Genomic DNA, 22,011 nt, shown 5'->3' on the forward strand with positions numbered 1-22,011 from the left:
TGAGAACAGCCTGACCAACATGGTGAAACCCCGTCTCTACTAAAAATACAAAAATTAGCTGGTGCATACCTGTGGTCCCAGCTACTCTGGAGGTGGAGGCAGGAGAATCGCTTGAACCTGGAAGGTGGAGGTTGCAGTGAGCTGAGATCGCGCCATTGCGTTCCAGCCTGGTGACAGAGTGAGACTGTCTTTAAAAAAAAAAAGAAAAGAAAAGTAGGCCGGGCGCGGTGGCTCAAGCCTGTAATCCCAGCACTCTGGGAGGCCGAGACGGGTGGATCACAAGGGCAGGAGATCGAGACCATCCTGGCTAACACGGTGAAACCCCGTCTTTACTAAAAAATACAAAAAACTAGCCGGGCAAGGTGGCAGGCACCTGTAGTCCCAGCTACTCGGGAGGCTGAGGCAGGAGAATGACGTGAACCCGGGAGGCAGAGCTTGCAGTGAGCTGAGGTCTGGCCACTGCACTCCAGCCTGGGCGACAGAGTGAGACTCCGTCTCAAAAAAAAAAAAAAAAAGTAAACGTGGGTGCTAGTCGACTGTGTAATAGTACATTATCATTAATGAAGTTCTTTCTAGACTATGTGGACTTGAATTAGTGAGGCTCTACTGTCCTGGAGGAGTTGGTTTTAATCTTTTTATCCTTTGAGAAGTGGTGGGGAAAAAGGGTGTGAAGGTGGATTTTTCCCCCCATTCTGTTCCTGGAGGTTTGTAGACCTCCTAAAACTCATCCATGATCTCTAGCCTGGAAGGATTCGCGGTGACAGAGAAACCAGGTCAGATGTTTATAGGAATGGGAAACAGGTTGAATAAAAAGGATCCTCTACAAGAAAACTAGTTTTCCATAAGCAATATTATTTGGGTTTAGTTGGAGCAAAAGTCTTCAGCAAGCTGGTTAGATTTGCCAATATACAAAGTAAACTAATGCCATAAACTCAGGGACAGGCCCTCTTACTTTGTCATGGGGCAATCATTGAAGGAGAACGTACTCAACCTGATATAGACTAATCCATTCGTCATTTGATCATCTGCAACAGTGAAAACCAATTTGGAGGGGAAGAAGTAAATAAGGTTGGATAGATGTGTAGCTGTAGTGATTATTAGTCATGTGGTCCATTGTGACCAATAAAGGGTAACTCCAAGAAATACTAGGAAATGTTTAGATTTGATATTTAAAATAGTTGTGTGAAGTAAAAATTGGGTATCCAGATGGAAACAATCTGCAGAGTGAGATGTGTGGACCTAACTAAGGAGAACTTGGAGAGGGTAACTGGAAATGGCATTCATTCATTCGTAGACAAAAATCACAGTTGACTGCATAGTTGCTCAAGTTTAGCTTATTGTCCCCAAGTTTAGTACTTCTGTCCTCTGCGGTGCTCAATTCTGCTGCCCAGGGACTTGAGCTTTGCTCAGTACTCAGTGAACATACTATTTAGGCCAGTGCTTTAACTGTGTTTTTTTTTTTTTTTTTTTTTTTTGTCCTGTGCTGTCATAAGCCTCATGTTTCTGTTGTGTTGGCTTGGGTTCTTGTCTTTGACTTTCTTCTCTCTGGGGGCCTCTGCACTCTCGCTTTGCTGTGCTGTAGAGTTATCCCAGATGCAGAACCAGCCCTCACTCTCACTCTTGTTCTGTTTTTTGGTGTAATGTCTAGCTTTATTTGCAGCTCCTTCAGCAGACTGCCTCCTCTGGGAACCTCAACACCCTGAGCAGCCTCCACCCAATGGGAGGTAAGTGTTTCACTGCTGCAGAGGAGCAGCAGCACCCAGGCCAGCAGACCCAGCTAACAGCAGTCTTGGGAGTTTGGCATCGTTTCTGTGAAAACATTTTTTTGCTTATTATGTAAACCTGACCTAAGATGAACGTCCCAGGACTCAGTTGCCTTGTCTCTATACAGTGGCTCTATTGCTAGTTGATGCCACATTGCTCTCACGTTATCTGGTGCCTCCTAACCTTTTAGGTCACTGTTGGAGAAGAATATGGAAAAGGAATGTTTAGCTCCTATAGACTGAGTCCATTCTGATACGGGGAAAGAACTGCAAGAACTCTTTATTTCCATTTTAAAGTGACTTTTCCAGTGACTGCAGAAAAGCCAAAGATGGCTTCCATGCAAATGGCCTACCTTGAAGCTTCTAGAACCCAGGCAGTTAGTTTACTTGTGTATCTTATACTTTACTTGTTTCTTAGATGAATTCCTATTTTGTTATTGCTATTAACATACACAGAAAACTTAAATGGAGTACCACAACAAACCTGAGCCAGGGGCCATCAGGAGTCGGTGGGGGGTAGGGCATGGGGCAACTTCAAAGCTGCCTGTGCCTACACCCTCTGCATTGGATTTAGGCTAGGCCAAATGTGCATTTGAGAAAGGTGTAGTTTTCAGTGAACTGCATTTTGTTGTTTGAAAATTTTTGATAGTCATTCACTTTGTCTTAGGAAATTATAGTTGGCTATGTTTTTGGAAAGTTGCTAGATTTTAATCTATATTGTATTTTAATTCTCATTTACTTTTTCCACTCCCCCCACCTCTCACCCCATCCATCTTTCCATTGTCTAGTAAATGGTTTGCAGCATCGACAGCACAGTTTAGATTTCTTCCTCCCCTTTCAACTGTGTTGCCTGGGCTCTACTTGGAAGTCTTTCACTCAGTGATTTTTCCTCTCTCCTCTTTCTGGTGATGAATCTGCTATTCAAGTGGTGGTGTCTTTATTCTTTGTGTCATTGCTGCTCTCCTGTGTTCTCCCTTGTTTCTTCCTGGGCCTTTTGCATCTGCCATGTTTTCTGCGTGTTCCCCTCTGTTACAGAGAGCGAATCCCCTGTCAAGTGTGAGTGCGGGGCCTGGATGCAGTCCCATTCTGTGCTGTAGGTTTTGGCATTGTTCTCCTGTGCTCCTGGCCCCATGGTAGGCAGTTTTTCTTGGTTTCCTAATTGCCCACACCTTTATTAATGTACATTTGGTGTGGTGTGCTATTGGATTAGCCATCTCTTCTCTGAGGAAATGATTTCAAGTTTCTTAATGAGTGATATCTGAATAGTTTTTGGAGCCCTGTAATGTTGTTTGTAAGGCTTATCTAGAACAGTTCTTCTTTGTCAGGGACCAGCCCTCTGCCAGTGTGTGCTTGTCATTGCTGGAATGGATATGAAGCACCCTTATCTGCTGGCTAATCTCTTGCTTTGGATGTTGCAGGGTTGAATGCAATGCAGTTACAGAATTTGGCTGCACTAGCTGCTGCAGCTAGTGCAGCTCAGAACACACCAAGTGGTACCAATGCTCTCACTACATCCAGCAGTCCCCTCAGCGTGCTCACTAGTTCAGGTAAGCGTGAGGATGACCCACTGTGCTGTTATGTGCCTTGGACAGATCCTTTGTGTTTAAAGGCAGAGTCTAGGAAGGGAAAATAGTTAACACCTGTTTCCAGAGAGGTCAGATTATGAGCAACAAATTTTCAAATGTCATCTTCTGAACTTAAGAGAAATCTTCCTGATTTTTAATGTGCTGTGGCCATTATTTGTCTCTGTCCTGCAAGGACAGTTATTAGAATTAGTAACTGAAAACCTCTTTGCAAATAGCATACTTGGATAGTGACACTCTTTCTTGTATTTGGCTCTTGTTGAGAAGAGAATGCGAGTGATGGGTTGAATTTTAACTCCTGGATTTCTAATAGCAGGGTCCTCACCTAGCTCTAGCAGCAGTAATTCTGTCAACCCCATAGCCTCACTTGGAGCCTTGCAGACATTAGCTGGAGCAACGGCTGGCCTCAATGTTGGCTCTTTGGCAGGTAAGGGGCAGCCCATGGCTGTCATCAGACCATTCTTTGTGCAGGTAGCACATCTTAACCCTGGTAGGGGCACCACTGGAATGATTGCAGTGGCCCAGTGAAATTCAAAATAATCATAGGGGCCAGGCGTGGTGGCTCACGCCTCTGATCCTTCAACTTTGGGAGGCCAAGGTGGGCGGATCACGAGGTCAGGAGATCGAGACCATTCTGGCTAATGCGGTGAAACCCCATCTCCACTAAAGATACAAAAAAATTAGCCGGGCATGGTGGCAGGCGCCTGTAATCCCAGCGGGAGGCTGAGGCAGGAGAATGGCGTGAACCTGGGAGGCGGAGATTGCAGTGAGCCAAGATTGCGCCACTGCACTCCAGCCTGGGTGACAGAGGGAGACTCTGTCTCAAAAAAAAAAAAAAAAGCGGGGCGGGGGGGGATTTTTTAATTCAGACCTGAGTTAAATCCCACCCCTGTCCCTTAGCTAGCTATAACTTTGGACCACCTTTCTAAGGACATTTTCTCATTTTTGAAGTGGAAATAATAGATTACTTTGAAGGGTTGTTAAAAATTAAATGAGGCCAGGTGCAGTGGCTCATACCTATAGACCCAGCAGTTTGGGAGGCCAGAGCGGGAGAATCACCCTAGGTCACGAGTTCCCGACCAGCCTGAGCAACATAGTGAGAACTCCATCTCTACAAAAATTATGTGGGTGTAGTGGTGCATCCCTGTAGTCCCAGCTACTTGGGACACTGAGGCCAGGAGGATTGCTTGAGCCTGGGAGCTTGAGGCTTCAGTGAGCTATGATTGTACCACTGAACTCCAACACAAAGTGAGACTCTGTCTCCAAAAAAAAAAAAATCATAATAATAATAATAATTGGAACATAAAGTGCTGCTGAGCACATTGCATAGTACAGTGGCTGACACATAGAATGTACTCAGTACCTGTTAGTTGCTCTTTTAATGGTAGGGTTCATCCACATCTTGTCAGAAATCACATGTACCCCCTTTGAGTTTGCAGTCCTGGGACTCTTCTTTTATGGCATTCTAGCTCATTTTGAGAAAGTGGCAGAACAGCCAGATAGAATATGGACCTGTCATTCCACAGATTGGATGAAGGTAATGGGGAGCACCACACCCACGTATGGCATTTCTTAGTGTCCCCATTAGCAAGGCCTGGTGAATGTCCTGAAATCTAGCCAGTCAGATAGTTTCTTCTCAGGGAGAAACTAAGAGGAAGATAAAGGGAAGAACTTTGGAGTTTTCCCTCTTCTAGATGTCCCTGAGTAGACTTGTCTTTGGCATCAGTTTAGTCTTTCTAGTACATTAATACTTCTCTTCCTCCAACCAAGGAATGGCTGCTTTAAATGGTGGCCTGGGCAGCAGTGGCCTTTCCAATGGCACCGGGAGCACCATGGAGGCCCTCACTCAGGCCTACTCGGGTATCCAGCAATATGCTGCTGCTGCACTCCCCACTCTGTACAACCAGAATCTTCTGACACAGCAGAGTATTGGTGCTGCTGGAAGCCAGAAGGAAGGTGAGTGCAAAGGGAGATCAGGGTCAGGTATGGGGGTATTTCTCCTTCTATACCAGAACTGAAAGGCAGAGCAAAGGCTGAGGGAACCAGTTAGGTCTTCAGACTATTGTTTTTCTTTGATAGTGTCAAGTGTAGACTGAGAAACCCTGTGAAATGTGATCTGCTTTTGAAATGTTTTCTGGATGTGTCTCAGATCAGAACCTCTGTGTGCCCTCTTAGAATGGGGCTGCAGTTTTTAGACGAAGCAACAGACACTGACCTTATCGCGTCTGACACGTTTGACAAGAATCTGTTTCCGTTAGGAGGTCTTCTCTACACATTACAAATCTATCAGAGGATCTTCTGTCTGGATGTCTTCTGTCTCAGTGTCCCTGTTAGCTATGTCATTTGGCCTTTTCCTCACTTTCTGATCGATGTTTGTCCTGATTGAAGACAAACCGAGGGGTGATGGGATAGTTTGGCCCATGAGTTGATGGAGTGGGAAGTATGTCATTTGACACAAATGGGATTCAATTTAGGAGAAAAAAAAAATTAGGAGAGATCGTCTAGCTAGAAAGAGGCCTGAAGGTGACTTACATGAATAGAAAGTCCTGTTGACACCTCTGCGCTCAGATTTGACTGGGTTTTTATAACCAGGAGCTGGTATAAGCACTAATGTAGGAAAAAGATGAGTGTCCTCTTAGCACAGCAGAAAAGTCCTGGTTCATCTCCCCTCACTTGCTCTGAATCACATATCCCCTAGGGATGTGGTAGTAGGAGAACGTAGCGTGAACCAATATTTTTGTGGAGATAGACAATAAATAAATGAGGGCATGAGGTGTTTCAGATGATCCTCTGGAGAATGATAAGCAGGGAAGAGAGAGAGGGAGTGTCAGAGGTACTGCATTTTATGCAGAATGCTCAGAGAATGTCTGTCTAAGTTGACATTTAAGCAGAGAACTGAAGGAAGTAGAAAGCAAGCCATGCCTGAATCTAGAGAAAGAAGAGTAACAGGGGCATAGGAAAAGCAAGTACAGAGGCCCTGAGGCAGCAAAGTTCCCTGATATGTTTGACAAAAACAAGGAGGCCAGGGTGGCTGGAGAATGGCTGGACTGCAATTGTAATAAAACTTTTTGGTTAGAAAATCATTGAGTAGGCTGGATGCAGTGGCTCATGCCTGTAATCCCAGCACTTTGAGAGGCCAAGGCAGGCGGATCATGAGATCAGGAGTTCCAGACCAGCCTGACCAACATGATGAAACCCCATTACTACTAAAAATACAAAAATTAGCTGGGCGTGGTCGCGCCTGCCTATAATCCCAGCTACTTGGGAGGCTGAGGCAGGAGAATCGCTTGAACCCGGGAGGCGGAGGTTGCAGTGAGCCGAGATCATGCCACTGCACTCCAACCTGGGCGACAGAGCGAGACTTCATCTCGGAAAAGAAAAGAAAAGAAAGAAAGAAAATCATTGAGTATAAGTAGTCAGATGAAGAATGTGTGTTCTGCTTTTAAGCTCAGTGTTAATCATGGGTGCATTTTTAAAACTAATTTATTTTTATTGTCCAATTTTCATATGATGAAACTCACTGATTTTGGCATAGAGCTATATGAGTATTGACAAACAGACCCAGTCCTGCAACCATCACCACAGATTAAGAACATTTCCATCACCCCTAGAAATTCCCTTGTGCCCCTTTGTACTCATTCCCTGCTTCTACATCTTGCATCTGGCAACTACCAATCTGTTTGCTGTCCCTGTGGTTTCTAGGCATTATTTGGAAACCTGTTTTGTTTTTAACCCCTTTTCACCTTCTCTTCTGTGTTCCTCTCTGAGCCTGCAGTCTCTGTTCTCCTGCTCCACACACAAGTTGTCCTGCTTTATTATCCCAGCACTTCTCCTCCTCCAGGTAGAATTCTCACATCCTTAGTGAGATGGAGCTTGGCTGAATGTGAGGGAAGGAATCTGTTTTAATGTTTGTCCTTTGGTTCCTTGCTTTGTATTGAGAGAATCTCTTTAGTTCCCCAGATGAATCTCTACTTTTGGGGATTGTGACAGTTTTAACATAGGTGGAAATGAAAGACCACTGGCGACGAGCATGTTTGACACTGATACCTTTCCAATTCCTGGGTATTTTGAAGGTCCAGAGGGAGCCAACCTGTTCATCTACCACCTGCCCCAGGAGTTTGGCGATCAGGACCTGTTACAGATGTTTATGCCCTTTGGGAATGTCGTGTCTGCCAAGGTTTTCATAGACAAGCAGACAAACCTGAGCAAGTGTTTTGGTATGTTGGCTTCTCTCTGGTGTCAGGGTGGGATTAGTATTTTACCACTGAGAAAGAAGGAGCTCACTGCAGAAAGAGCTGGATATGAGTTTGGGCTGTTGTTTTAACTTGGCCATGGGCAGGTCATATGACCTCTTTTTGAGCCCGTTTCTCATTGCTGTAGTGGAGATAAGGATTTCTACCCACACTGTTGCTCCAGAGAGAAAAATAATATATGGAAAATGGTTTGCAAAAAAACCTGAAAACAGTCCAGGTTTGTGCCTATAAGTCCCAGTACTTTGGGAGGCCAAGGCAGGAGGATCACTTGAGCCTAGGAGTTTGAGACCAGCCTGAGCAACAGAGTGAGACCTCATGGCTCCAAAAAATTAGCCAGACATGGTGGCGTGTACCTGTGTTCCCAGCTACTCAAAGCTGAGGTGAGAGGATCACCTGAGCCCAGGAGGCCGAGGTTGCAGTGAACCATGGTCATACCACTGTACTCCATCCTGGGTGACAGAGCAAGACCCTGTCTCAAGAAAAAGAAAAAAACCTTTAAATTACCATGTAGATGTTAAGTGGTACTATTAAGAACCTAATTTATTTCATATGATATAATGTCCAGATTTCTTGTCCCTGCTGAATAAAATTGGGATTTTAGATGAAGCACGTAAGGTATCTTGCATAAGGAGGACTGAGAATCTCCTTGCCTCATTATGTCCCTCACCTAGGTTTCTGCTTGGACACACAGGTTTTGTAAGTTACGACAATCCTGTCTCGGCCCAAGCTGCCATCCAGTCCATGAACGGCTTTCAGATTGGTATGAAGCGGCTTAAAGTGCAGCTCAAACGTTCGAAGAATGACAGCAAGCCCTACTGAGCGTGCTCCCCTCTGAGACTGGAGTGAGAGGGTCTTCTGGTAAGTGGGGGAGGAGCACCCTTAATGATTCGAAGCCCTGAGGCTGTGTGTTGACAGCCCTGGACCCTGATCCCTGCCACTCTCGCAGGCACAGCTTGCCCTGAAGACTCGGCTACTGCCTTCTGTGGGAGTTTCGCTTCGTACAGAGGACAAGTTTGTGCTTTGGTTTCCAGTGTTTTACTTTGGAGTTTAGGTGCCATATCCTGAGTTGGTTTTTTTTTTTTTTTTTTTTTTTTTCCTTTATTTAAAGTTTGCTGTGTTTGTAACCAGTGTGTGTTGAGAAGGACCAACACCAAACCACCCTGGGGAAGGGGGACAGGGAAACATTTAACACAGACAATGATCGGGATTTGCCCCAAACCACCCCAAAAGAGAGGACTGAGTGGAACAAAAAAGTGACCCCCAGAACCTCCCTTAGTGTGAGGGTGGGTAGAATGAGAACTGACACCTGGGAGCTGTGGGGAGCAGAGCAGCTTTGGGGGAGAGTGGAGTGACACCTAATGCCCTGGCAGCTGGAGACTCAAACTTCGGCACAGCTGCCTTCTGGGAAATAGTTTTTGACACCTATTTTTCAGATTCTTGTCCGGAATTTCTGCCGCTCTTTTCAAAAAAGGGCGTTAACAATTCTCTGGAAATAGAGCACCTGTTAGCCTGACATATGCAAAAAGCAGGGCGGCATCACCCATTACCAGCTCCCCCAGCCAGCAGTCAGTATTGGATTGGCCCTGCCTGGCTGGTGGCAGTTTGGGAGAAGCAGCCAAAGAGGTTAGTTTATTTCAACACCAAATTAGACCATGGCCCATTTCCAACAGGTCTCTTTAAAGAAGGCCTCTATGGAATACCTTGCCTGGTTTCCTTCCTTGCAGTTCACCACAGCAAGAAACGTCACCTCCATCCCAAGTCACAGTTTTCTTATGAAGGCAAATCCAAGAAGGGCTTGCAGTTCTTGCTGAAGGGGGTACCACTTGTGGGCAGAGTGATCAATGCCATCTAGTTGGGAGAGGAGGAGCTTGTTTCTTGGTATACTTGAATCAGAAGGTCCCTGCAAGCCAGTATGCTTCATTTGCCAGTGGCCAGAAATCCTCCCTTGCCTCCTTGATTGAGGTGTCCCAGATGTAGTATTCCCACAGGGGTCTGGCAGGCCCCTCCTGTAACCACTCCAGTCACATTTTCTGCTCTTGAGGCAGAGGTGACATTAGGACGTTTACAGCCTCCACATGAATTGAGTGTTCATTTACCTCAGTATTACCGTGTTCATTTTTGTCCTCGTGCTACAGTTAGCTCCCTGCTGCCTCCTGCAGGTCTTACTTCTGCTCTTGCCTGTGACCCACACAGCTTCTGGGCTCTGCCTCTGCTCTAAGAAGTGCTGTGGAGGTAGAGAACCAGGAAGGACATGCTGTTGGGAATGTACACCTGGGCAGAGGTGGCCCTGTTAAGATATGACTATAGCCACGGCCAGGGACGGGATCCCTGGGTCTCTGGAATCTGAAACCTCACAAATGCCAGTCTTGACCCCTAGCAGCAGAGATAAGAATAAAGGGGTTGGTTTGCTATTAAGTCAGATGGGGGCTCTCTCCTTGTCATGCTGTCCCTGTGGGTAACAGACAGGGATTGACCATCTTACTGTTGTACAGGTAGCTGGTGGTGTTGGATTATCCCATTGAAGCTGGGACAGCTGTTCCTTTCTCATAGTGATAACTTGGGTCTGTTGTCCTCTAAGGAACGTGAAACATACACTTCTTAAGCTGAACCACGTAAACTTGAAATTCTGCGCACTGGGAGAAATGTGTCCTGTGTTTCAAAGGATAAAACTGTTCTAAAGGCTTCCAGGGTCATGATGGGATTTTTTAAATAAATGCAAAAAATAAAAAGAAAAAAGAAAAAAGAAAACAAAAAAAAGAAAAAAATGCTAGGTTGGGGAGGCGCTGTTCTGAATCCCAACCGGCTGGAACCAAGAATGTCGTTTCTATTTTTATAGAAGTTTTATACAGCTCCGGGGTGGAGAATATTTATTACCTAAATTATATCTCTGGAAAAGGCCAGGATTTTGTAGAATCCAGAATGTGATTGTTATACACACAGGGTGCTGTGTATGATTGAAACTACTGACTTTCTGTGGCCCGTTTGCAGCCCAGCTAACCTGCCCAAGGGGAAGGTGTTAATGCTGTGAATTGGCAGAGGAGAGAGCTGTGCTCCACAGGGTGCTGCCGGTGCTGTGCTCCCTAGCCTTCTGTTCTGTCTTCCTCCTTAGCCAAAACGTCACTCCCTTCCCACATCCCCCTCTTCTCTCTGCCTTCCCCCATCTCACCATTATTTGTCCATGGATTTGTCTTGGGCTCTGAGACCTTATGAAACCCCTTTCCTAATGACATAAGAGGCCAAGGTGCAATCCACCCACCTTTGATACCAGACCCTGAGGGCTTTCATACCTGCTGATGGGTTCTCTTAAAAGGAATTCTTGCCCCAGCAGGGTCCCGGGCTGCTCCAGCAGCCAGCTGGTGAGACCATGCATTTCTCTGTTCTCTCCTCCCCCTGCCGAGTGAGTTAGCACAGCAGTAGCACTGCCCTTGAGCACAGTTCTTTCCCCAGGCCAAAGATGGTTTTGTGAAGAAGCTGCTCCCCTACAAGTCTCATGTGTGAAAGGGCTCAGCTCAGAGTGGAGACTCGCTGTCAAGTCTTAAGCAATCCTTTTCTGTTGTGTGAAGGTTTCACTTACAAAGTGTTTTTTGTTGTAGTTTTGTTTCTTACTCGGGTTACATCATGAAATTGATTTGCCTTGAATGCAGCCAGACCACTGTCTCCTGGGTTCCACTTGAGTGGCCAGGGCCTGGGTGGAAGCTAAGAGCTTGGATTTCTGGGAACAAAGGGCCATCCCCGTAAGATAAAAGCAGAAATTCTGGTCCTCTTCCCTGAAAAATTTTCCCCACCCCAGCCAGCATCTTCTGCTTCCCCTTGGGTTGTGACCAGGGAGTGGGGAGAGAGGCTGAGGCTCTGCTCCCCTGGAGACCTTCTTCTCTTAGGAGTTGGGCGCTTCATGGAAAAATCCAAGCCTTAGGTTCCCTTCTGTCTCTGGCAATTAGATGTGTTCTTGGTGTCCTCCATGTCCTTTTTGACTTTTCCCTGTGTCCATTGTTAGCATGTGCAAAAGTTCCCTGTCATTACCCAATCCCTGCCCGCCCACCTCATTTCAGGGCTGTACACACAGTGAGTGTCCTGTTCTCTCTCTCTTTGTTTGGATGTATTGCTCTGTGTAACTCAGTGGGTCTCCCTCTTTCTGGTTTGTTTTTTTTTCTAGATTCCTGCCGTTTGTTCATCGTTGTGCCTAAAGCATGTCGATGTGGCGTCAAGTACATCGTCCAAATCCCTGTCTCTTCAGCTTCTCTGATGCTTGAACTCTCACCTTTGACCTTGTGTTGACCTTTGATGCTGACGTGTATTTTTATTATGTTTGTTTCTTTCTTCGTTTTTTTTTTCTTTTTCTTTTTTTCTTTCCTTTTTTTTTTTTTTCCCTTTTGTGCTGCCAAATTGGTTTTGCTAGAACGACTGCTGAAGGGGAAATATTTAAACTTGCATTTGAATATAAAAAAAATCTATTTTTCTAGAACTTCATAAGATAACCACTTGATTTTGTGATTCCAATTCTTTGTAATTGTCTTCAGAGCAGCCCTACTAGCACATACCGCGTGGTGTTTGTATTTCTGTGAACACACAGCCAGTCCGTTTCTAGGCTTTGTTTCTCTGTGTGCTTAGTTTTAAAGACAACTTTGAAGTAAACAATGAAATAAAAGATGTCACTAAAACCTTTGAGGCTCCTGAGCACATTTTGCTGATACAGTCTGTGGGGCTTGAGGAGACTGCATGTATTGTTCTTTGTTTTTCTTCTGAGTTCTCAACTGCAGAGAGCACCTGAACCCCCTTTCCTTTTTGACCACAGGCTGCAGTTTGGGCCCCAGCCAGCCCTTTTTCTTTTTCTTTTGTGGTTCTTCCCTGGAGCAACTCTGTGGGGAGTCCTGGATCCCGCCTGCCCCTTCCCCTCAGCCCCATGCTTGTTCCTAAAGTCTCCACAGCAAAATGTGATGCTTTGATTTTTTGTTGTTGTTTTTGTTTTTGTATTGTTTTTGTGTTTTTGTTTTGAATTTTTTCCTTTCCTACTAAGATTATGCCCAGAAAAAAGTTTTGCATGTTTCCTGCTGTTTCTTCACACCTTCGTATATATCACCTTCACCTCTCTGTTTTCTATAGTTTGTGCAAAAACTGATCGATTTAAAAGGGTTTCAAAGAAGCTGTTTTAAATTGTTGTAGGGTTGATTATTTTTTTCAAGATTGTATTGTTTTATTTTGAAGTGGCAACTTTCTCCTCTATTGCCCTTAGAGCGTTTGCCTGTGCACTTAGACTGTCACTTCGTGTGGCCTCCAGGTCTCAGCAGGGCGTCCAGGAGGCTGGCTGCTCTGCTCAGAGAGGGTGGTAAGGGGGCCTGGGGAGACACAAGAAGCAGAGGTAGAGCCTAGAAGGTGGCAGCAGGTGGGCAAGAGGCTTACTTAGCGCATTAGGGGCAGTGAGCACCTGGAGGAAGGAGGGCGCTCCCAACCACCCCGTAGTAGGAGGCCATCTGCGCACCAAGCGGCAGTTCACCTGCTGGCGCTTTTCCTAGGTGACAAGCACAATACTACAGTCTTCACACTGTTTACAGCCCTGGGCACCAGCCACCCCGCACTGGCTCTTCACCACAGCTCTGCTCTTGCTTAGCTAGTGGGGTGGGGGAAAGGGCAGGGATTTGTTTTTTAAATTGGGTGAAGAGCCAAACAGCTACTGTCCCTGGGTGCTGAGCAAGCCAGTTTTTTTGGTTCCCTGAGGGAAACTGACCCTCTTCTCTTGTGGCACCATCCAGCCTCAGGGTCTTGGAGACTTGAGTAAGAATGTGAGTGGAGGGGGAGAGGCGAGGAGAGGAGAGGTCACAGGGTGGATCTGTGGAGGGAAGAGGTTGCAGGGGGAGGAGCTGATGATAGATCCCACCCAGACCTAGGCTGCTGGTGGTGGGTGGGTGAGCTGCGAAGTAGGACTGTCCAGGGAAGGGTGGAGAGATGTAGCTAGGGGCTGGGGATGGGGAGGTGGAAGCGCTACTGAGCATCCTCCACACCAACGTTGATGAAGGAAGGGATCCCAGCAGGGTTTCTGCTCTGGGGTTGCCCGGTATTATGCCCAAGGCCACTCTGCCTGGGGGAAAGGGCAGCCAGGCAGAGGCCCAGTGTCTGGTAGGCTGCTGAATTTCCTGGAAGGGGTGATTGGATGGAAAGAGGCCAGAAACCCCAGCCTGAGAGACTGCTGTGCGCCCCACAGTCTGACTGCACAGAGCCGCCTCTGTTGGCAGGAGGCACTGAGGCTCCCCTTCCTGTGTATTGAGAAGCCGTGTTTGCCAATATATTTTGCTTTCAATTCCAAGAGGAGCTCTGGGAAAACCTGTGGATAAAACCAAATGCCAAATGTTGGACGTTGTTTCCTTTTCCTTTTCTCTCTCTGATTGTTTTAATTGTTCTGTGGTGGTTTTAATGGATTTGAGACCCTGGAGCGGCAGCTGCCTTTCTGATTTCCAGCTGCTTTTTGTGAATAATTTAAAAAGAAAAAAAAAAAAGAAACTTTACATTTTGGAGACAAACCTGTGTGAGTTTTTTATTGGTACAAACGTTGTATTTAACACTAGGGGTTTTGTACAGTTTTTTGCCTTTTCTACTAGAAAACAATGTAAAGTGATTTCACAATGTGAAGAGAAAAAAAAATTGCCACTATGACCAAACGCACAGTCTGTTCTGCAGCAACAACGGGATTCAATCAACTCAGTCGTGATTCAGCCGTAGAAATGCTTTTCCTTTATCTTGTTTGAGCTTTTCTTTTCTTTCCTGTTTTGATTTGCAAAAGAAAATGTCTTTTTTGTGTGAACTTGTGTTGTACTCTGTAGAAAATTATGGATTTTACTTTAATGGTTTAAAAAAAGGCAAGAAGAGCTCTCGTCGCTTTTCTTACCTAATCACAGAGTTTGTGTAGTGAATTTAAAAAGAAAAAAAAAATGTTACAAGTTTGGGTCAAGGGAGTATGTGTTTCAAAGGAATCTCCTTCCTTTTTTTTGTGTGTTTTTCCTTTTGTCCCAATGGGGAACCTAAATCTGTTTTAATTGCACAGACACACGGACAAAAAGTCATTTTGTATCTGCCAAGTGTGGTACCTTCCTTTGTTTATTTGCTATTAAACTGTTTGAGAAGAACTAATGTCTTCAGAGTTACTGATGGTTGGGGAGGGCGGTGTGTCCTTGGAGCGGGTGGGCTTGCCATGTTCCTGAAGAGGGGGTGTGGGTTCCTCTTCAAAATGTAAGGCTTCATTTTGATGTACCTGAAGGTGTACAACTGAACCCACCAAAAGCTCCTGAAGGAAAACATAATTTCTCCCCAAAAAACTGCCTTCCCCATCTTTTTGTATTCTCCAGGATTTCTACTTATATGGAAACACCTTAAAACTTTTTTGCCAAACCTAATTTTTGAGCATCTCCTGTTCTCCTTGGCTGCCACACAACAGAGCTGGTCCAGACCTGCCAGTGCACATCTCTTCCCTAGTGCTGCAGAGCCCAGCAGTCTTCCTCCCTCCAGACCTTTAAAACTCTGGCCCAAAGTGGTTAAACTTACACTTCCTTCACTCTGACCTCAGTACAAGGCCTCTGAAGGGCATGCCTCTGTGGACTACTCGGTAGTGCTAGGTGGACCAGGCCTCAGCCTTCCCCTGCCTGTCCCTCTATGTGGAGTGGGTCTTGGGTAGCATTTCTTAGTGGGGGTTCCATTGAGTACTAGCCCATGATATGTTCTATGAAATAACGATTCTTAACACAAATAAGTTTGTGAATGTTTTCCCTGCAATAAAGAATGTTCTCGGCCGGGCGCGGTGGCTCAAGCCTGTAATCCCAGCACTTTGGGAGGCCGAGACAGGCGGATCACGAGGTCAGGAGATCGAGACCATCCTGGCTAACACGGTGAAACCCCGTCTCTACTAAAAAATACAAAAAACTAGCCGGGCAAGGTGGCGGGCGCCTGTAGTCCCAGCTACTGGGGAGGCTGAGGCAGGAGAATGGCGTAAACCCGGGAGGCGGAGCTTGCAGTGAGCTGAGATTGGGCCACTGCACTCCAGCCTGGGCGACAGAGCGAGACTCCGTCTCAAAAAAAAAAAAAAAAAAAGAATGTTCTCTCTGAAATTAGGCAATAAAGAAGCCTCAGACTTGATTTAGCCAAGCGTCTCCCAGACTGGGGATCCCATTTGCTGTCCACTTGTTCTCAAAAACAAGTGGCAGCTTGGGGTTTTTAGAAGATTTTGTCTACCAAGTTCTGCATTTGGGTGTTCCTTTGTTCACGTCCTCATTTTTCATTAAAGTGTTTAAAAATTAAACATTAAAAATGTTTAAAAATCAGAACTTATATGCAAATAATTATCCTAGCTAATGTTGTTTACCACAATCAGGCGCTGCAGGATACACGTGATACACACTATATGTTCCAGGCTTCACAGCATCCCTAGGAGGTAGTTAGTGTTCCCATCCTCATTTTACAGATGAGCAAACAGGTTAAAAGAAATTGGGTTGCCTGCTAGAAAGTGGTGTGCACTGGGAATCAAACCAGGTTCCCCAACTCCTGAGTCCTTTCTCCTAACCACTACTGAATAGAAAGAATTCAAAAGCCAATAAATGTGCTTTAGTTAACCTGTGTCTCATCACAGATGATTGCTCTCTGTCCTCCAGGCCCCAGTGAGAGGAGCTTAGAGGACCTATGGCTTTTGTGGCTCCCCTGGAAAGTGACTCGTTGCAGCTGCACCCTCTTTAAAGCAGCCTTTTGGTGTTTGAGAGGTTCACTTGTAACTGGTTGGTCAGTGGGCTCCTGCAGGCTGCTGCTACCTGTGGGGGAGGGGGCGACTTCTAAATGGCACTGCTCTCCATACTCTCACATCACTGGATCTGAGACCAGCTCAACCATTGTTTACCCAGTGTCAGTTTGTTTTTATTGTGACAAAATCAAATTTGCCATTTTAACCACTTTTAAGTATAATTTTTAAAAATTTTGTTTTACTTTGGAGTATACATTCAAGTTGCCCTGAATATATACTCCCTATAATTTTATAATTTACTACCATTAAACACATTCACAATGCTTGTGCAATCACCACCTGATTTTTTATTTTTGAGACAGGGTCTCACTCTGTCAACGAGGCTGGCGTACAGTGGCGCAATCATTGCTCACAGCAGCCTCAGCCTCCCCAGGCTCAAGTGATCCTCCCACCTCAGCCTCCTGAATAGCTGGGACTTACAGGCACATGCCATCATGCCTAGCTAATTTTTGTATTTTTTGTAGAGACAGCTGTTGCCATGTTGCCCAGGCTGGTCTTGAACTTCCGGGCTCAAGCAATCTGCCTGTCTTGGCCTCCCAAAGTGCTGGGATTACAGGCATGAGCCACCATGCCCAGCCCCATTACCACCTAATTTTGTAAATCAACTTGAAGTGTACTTTTTTCAGCTTCATTCTGACCCACAGATATTTGTGAAATCACAAGTTTGATATTGTAATCATTACATTATAAAATACACATTAGCAGGGCTCAGTGGCTTACATCTGTAATCCCAACACTTTGGGAGGCCAAAGCGGGAGGGTCAATTGAGACCAGCCTGGGCAACAGAGTGAGACCCCATCTCAACAAAAAATAAAATTAGGCATGCTGGCACACACCTGTGGTCCCAGCTACTCCAGAAGCAAAGGTGGGAAGATTGCTTGAGCCCAGGAGGTCCAGGCTGCAGTGAGCTATGATCATGCCACTGCACTCCAGCCTAGGTGGCAGAGTGAGACCCTGTCTCCAAAAATACACACACACACACACACCTATATTTATAACTACTAATATAAAATATATTGGCCGGGCGTGGTGGCTCAAGCCTATAATCCCAGCACTTTGGGAGGCCGAGACGGGCGGATCACGAGGTCAGGAGATCGAGACCATCCTGGCTAACACGGTGAAACCCCGTCTCTACTAAATATACAAAAAATTAGCCGGGCATGGTGGTGGGCGCCTGTAGTCCCAGCTACTCGGGAGGCTGAGGCAGGAGAATGGCGTGAACCCAGGAGGCGGAGTTTGCAGTGAGCTGAGATCCGGCCACTGCACTCCAGCCTGGGCGACAGAGCAAGACTCTGTCTCAAAAAAAAAAAAAAAAAAAAAATGTACATGGAGTGCCTTCTCAGTGAGTTCTGCATTTCACACTTGGGGAAACTGGTGTAGTGGAGGGCCAAGGGTAGAGAATCAGAGGCTTCCTCCTCAGACTCTCTTCCTGGGCCTTTTATCTAAAAACAGATTATGAAGTACAACTTGAGCATCTTTTAATTGAAATCATGCTTAAAGGCTGTTGCTTCTCTTTAAAATGGACCCAAAAAAGGGAATATATCAAGTACTATTTCAGCCTTTTTAAAAAGTTTAGGCTTTTGCATATTTATAATAATAAAGCTGTATCTTTTTTTGAGACGGAGTTTTGCTCTTGTTGCCCACGCTGGAGTGCAATGGTGCAATTTTGGCTCACTGCAACCTCTGCCTCCTGGGTTCAAGCGATTCTCCTGCCTCAGCCTCCCGAGTAGCTGGGACCACAGGCACGTGCCACCACACCCAGCTAATTTTTGTATTTTTAGTAGAGATGGGGTTTCACCATGTTGATCAGGCTGGTCTCGAACGCCTGACCTCAGGTGATTCACCCCACTTGGCCTCCCAAAGTGCTGGGTTTACAGGCGTGAGCCACCGTGCCCAGCCAATAAAGCTTTATTAATTAAATGTTTTGTTGGAGTTTGTTTTGTTTTGGATTTGGTTTTGAGACAGAGTCTTGCTCTGTCACCCAGGCTGGAGTGCAGTGGCATAGTCTGCTCACTGCAGCCTCCACCTCCCAGGCTCAAGCAACTCCCTTGCCTCAGCCTCAGGCATGCGCCACCACATTCGACTCATTTTTTGTATTTTTAGTAGAGATGGGGTTTCACCATGTTAGCCAGGCTGGTCTTAAACTCCAAGCCTCAAGTTGATCACCCACCTTGGCCTCCCAAAGTGCTGGAATTACAGACATGAGCCACCTTGCCCGACCAATGTTTTGTATTCTTTGAAAACCACTTCATCCTTAAGCGCCTACTTTTTGCCACATTCCTATTCATCTGGCTGGCAGAGGCACCTCTGCACTGACTTTATTGGTCAGCACACAGCTTTCCTAATGCTCACATACTATGCTCACCTGAGCAGCTCAGTCTCTGATAAGAAAAAGCCACCAGGCTGGAAATTAAACACCAGGTTGTTCCTGCACCTCAGGAAATGTCAGACTAATGTCTGATAATATTTCCCTTCAGGAGAGATTGGAGATGGCCTTGCCTTGCACCTTCTGCCTTCAAGCGTTTTCCTTCCCTCTCAGTAGTCCTTTCCAACCCCCACCATCTGGTGTTTAATTTCTCTTGCATGCATTGACTTTCTTTGTACTGGGTGAAGACTCCAGCTATAGGGAGCAGCTTTTGTTTTTTAAAAATCAAAGGCAGGTCGGGCGCGGTGGCTCACGCCTGTAATCCCAACTTTGGGAGGGCAAGGCAGGCAGATCACTTGAGGTCAGGAGTTCGAGACCAGCATTGCTACCATGGTGAAACCCTGTCTCTACCAAAAATACAAAATTTAGCCAGGCACAGTGGTGGGCACCTGTAATCCCAGCCACTTGGGAGGCTGCGGCAGGAGAATCTCAAACCCAGCGGGCGGAGCTTGCAGTGAGCTAAGATGATTCCACTGCACTTCAGTCTGGACAACAGAGTGAGACTCCCATCTAAAAAATAACATTGAAGGCAGCCTTGTGATGGGAAATTGCAACCAGGAAGGGCTTTCCCGCGGTCCCCGACACCTTCCATGCCCAGCCTTGGGCTGCCCTACCCAAGGTGTTTCCATTCGTGGGGAAGGGTCCTACTAATCTGAGGCCTCTTGAGATTTGGGTTGTATTTAAATAACTTTATTACACGGCGTGGTGGCTCATGCCTGTAATAACAGCACCTTGAAAGACCGAGGCCAGTGGACCACTTGAGGCCAGGAGTTCAAGACCAGTCCTGGCCAATATAACGAAACCCCTTCTCTACTAAAAATAAAAAAATTAGCCAGGCATGGTGGCGCATGGCTGCAATCCCAGCTACTCAGGAGGCTGAGTCACAAGAATTGCTTGAACCCAGGAGACGGAGGTTGCAGTGAGCGGAGATTGTGCCACTGTTGCAGCCCAGGGAACAAAGTGAGACCGAGACCCTGTCTCAAGAAAAAAATAATAATAAGCGGGTTTATTGAGATATAATTCACACACAACACAACTCATCCACTTAAAGCATACCATTCACTGGGTTTTAGAGTTGTGCAACCATGAACACAGCCTAATTTTAGAACATTTTCAGAACCCTGTACTCATTTAGCAGTCACTCCCCATCCTCTCCCTCACTCCCTTTCCCATTTCCTAGTAACCACAAATATACCTCTGTATCTTTACTTTTTAATTACATTTCATTAAAACACACTCATAGGATATGTGGCCTTTTGTGTCTGGCCTTCACTTAGCCAACATCCTGAGGTATTTTCTCCTTTCTTCCTCCTACTTGAAAACTAGGGGTGGCACCCACTGCCTTGTGGCACCTGCTCCTGTCGTCCCTCATCCTTCTGAGCTTGTCTGCCCCCAATCCAGCCTTGTTTCTGCAGCCCCCGTCCCTTGCAGCTCTCCCAGCTCCTCTTTCTGGTTGCCAGTTTTATCTGCCTCAGCCTGAATCTGAAAGGCTTCTAGACCCACAATTGTCCAATACAGTTACCCACTAGGCACTGTAGCTTTTTTCATTTAAATAACTAGATACGGGCCCAGCCAGTGGCTCATCTTCTCCACGCCTGTAATCCCAGCACTTGGGGAGAACAAGGCGGGCAGATAATCTGAGGTTGGGAGTTGGAGACCAGCCTTACCAACATGGAGAAATCCCGTCTCTACTATAAAGATGCAAAACTAGCGAAGTGTGGTGGCGCATGCCTGTAATCCCAGCTACTCGGGAGGCGGAGGCAGGAGAACTGCTTGAACCCGGGAGTGAAGGTTGCAGTAGACTGAGATCGCTCCATTGCACTCCAGCCTGGGCAATACAAGCGCAACTCCTCCTTAAAATAACAAAAATATAGTACCTTGGTTTCCACAAGCTACATTTCAAGTGACTGGTGGCTCTCCTATTGGACAGTGCCGACACAGAACATTTCCATCATCACAGGCAGTGGCAGGACCTGTTCTAGACAGTTTGCTGTTTTTGTTTGTTTGCTTATTTGTTTGTTTTTGAGATGGAGTCTCGTTGCCCAGGCTGGAGTGCAGTGGCAGGATCTTGGCTCACTGCAGCCTCTGCCCTCTGGATTCAAGCAGTTCTCCCGCCTCAGCCTCCCGAGTAGCTGGGATTACAGGCGCCTAGCATCACACCTGACTAATTTTTCTATTTCTAGTAGAGACGGGGTTTTACCATGTTGACCAGGCTGGTCTCACTCCTGACCTGGAGTGATCCGCCCACCTCAGCCTCCCAAAGTTCTGGGATTACAGGCATGAGCCATCACGCCTGACCTATTCTGCTTCTAAGAAAAAACCGCCATTTATTAATCAGCCACAGCCACTGCACTGGTCCTCCCAGCAACTGGTAGCATAGGAAGATAGACTAAGGCACACAGACGCTGCAGTTCCTCTGTTCATGGGGCTAATAAGTAGTACAGCTGCTTTTTCATGCAGGCCAACCTGACCCCGTCATCCTGTAGAACATATCCCTTTGAGGGGTCATTAAGGTGGACCCTGGGGTGCCCTGGTTTAAATTCCACCTCTGGAACAGCTTCATGAAGGCAGGAGCCATACCTCATTTCTCACTGGAGGCCTCACCATTCCTCACACACTGGCAGGTAAGTATTCAGTAGACATTTCTGTCACCATCTAACACTAATCACAGCCAAGTCCCTCAGAGCCACTTTACAGGAATTCTAATACAACTCCTGAGGCCGCTCACCAGGGGCTCTGCCACTTGAAGTTGGTGCCAGCACCTGTTTCAGTAGCAGGGCCCTGTGCTATTAGAGGTTCCCCCTGGCAGTCAGGGAAGGCCCCAGGGGAGGGGAACCTACCTGTGGCCCTTCAGCCCTAAGAGTGCCACTAACCTGCCCTTCCCTAGAATGGGATATGCCTGGAGCCCAAAACACCTGACAGCAATGACTTGTTTACAAAATCAGGTGAGGGTTTGAATTTTTTTTTTTTTTTTTTTTTTGAGATGGAGTCTCACTCTTGCCCAGGCTGGAGTACAGTGGCATGATCTCAGCTCATTGCAACCTCCGCCTCCAGGGTTCAACCGATTCTCCTGCCTCAGCCTCCTGAGTAGCTGGGATTACAGGCACACGCCACCACGCCCGACTAATTTTTATATTTTTAGTAGAAACAGGGGTTTCACCATGTTGGCCAGGCTGGTCTCAAACTCCTGACCTCATGATCCACCCGCCTCGGC

The 22,011-nt window shown here is 46.4% G+C and overlaps 1 protein-coding gene across 23 annotated transcripts in view; it reads left to right on the forward strand.

Moving 5' to 3' along the window:
• CELF1 (CUGBP Elav-like family member 1) overlaps positions 1–21,727 on the forward strand; it is a 99,838-nt gene extending 78,111 nt beyond the window's left edge. For 5 of the 23 annotated variants that reach the window (XM_023215638.1, XM_023215626.3, XM_023215639.3 and 2 more), the window contains 7 exons: positions 1,649–1,724; positions 3,182–3,310; positions 3,660–3,773; positions 5,117–5,302; positions 7,420–7,563; positions 8,291–8,457; positions 8,546–14,714. In XM_023215638.1, coding sequence (XP_023071406.1) covers positions 1,649–1,724; positions 3,182–3,310; positions 3,660–3,773; positions 5,117–5,302; positions 7,420–7,563; positions 8,291–8,418 — 777 coding nt within the window. In that variant the 3' untranslated portion in view covers positions 8,419–8,457; positions 8,546–14,714. Of the gene's footprint in view, positions 1–1,648; positions 1,725–3,181; positions 3,311–3,659; positions 3,774–5,116; positions 5,303–7,419; positions 7,564–8,290; positions 14,715–21,257 lie in introns of those variants that run through there. The other 18 variants (XM_031936723.1, XM_031936727.1, XM_023215641.1 and 15 more) reach the window with 11 other exon arrangements.
• Positions 21,728–22,011: the final 284 nt, after the last annotated feature.

This window comes from Piliocolobus tephrosceles, chromosome 13, assembly GCF_002776525.5.
Source record: "Piliocolobus tephrosceles isolate RC106 chromosome 13, ASM277652v3, whole genome shotgun sequence".
NCBI lineage: Eukaryota > Metazoa > Chordata > Mammalia > Primates > Cercopithecidae > Piliocolobus > Piliocolobus tephrosceles.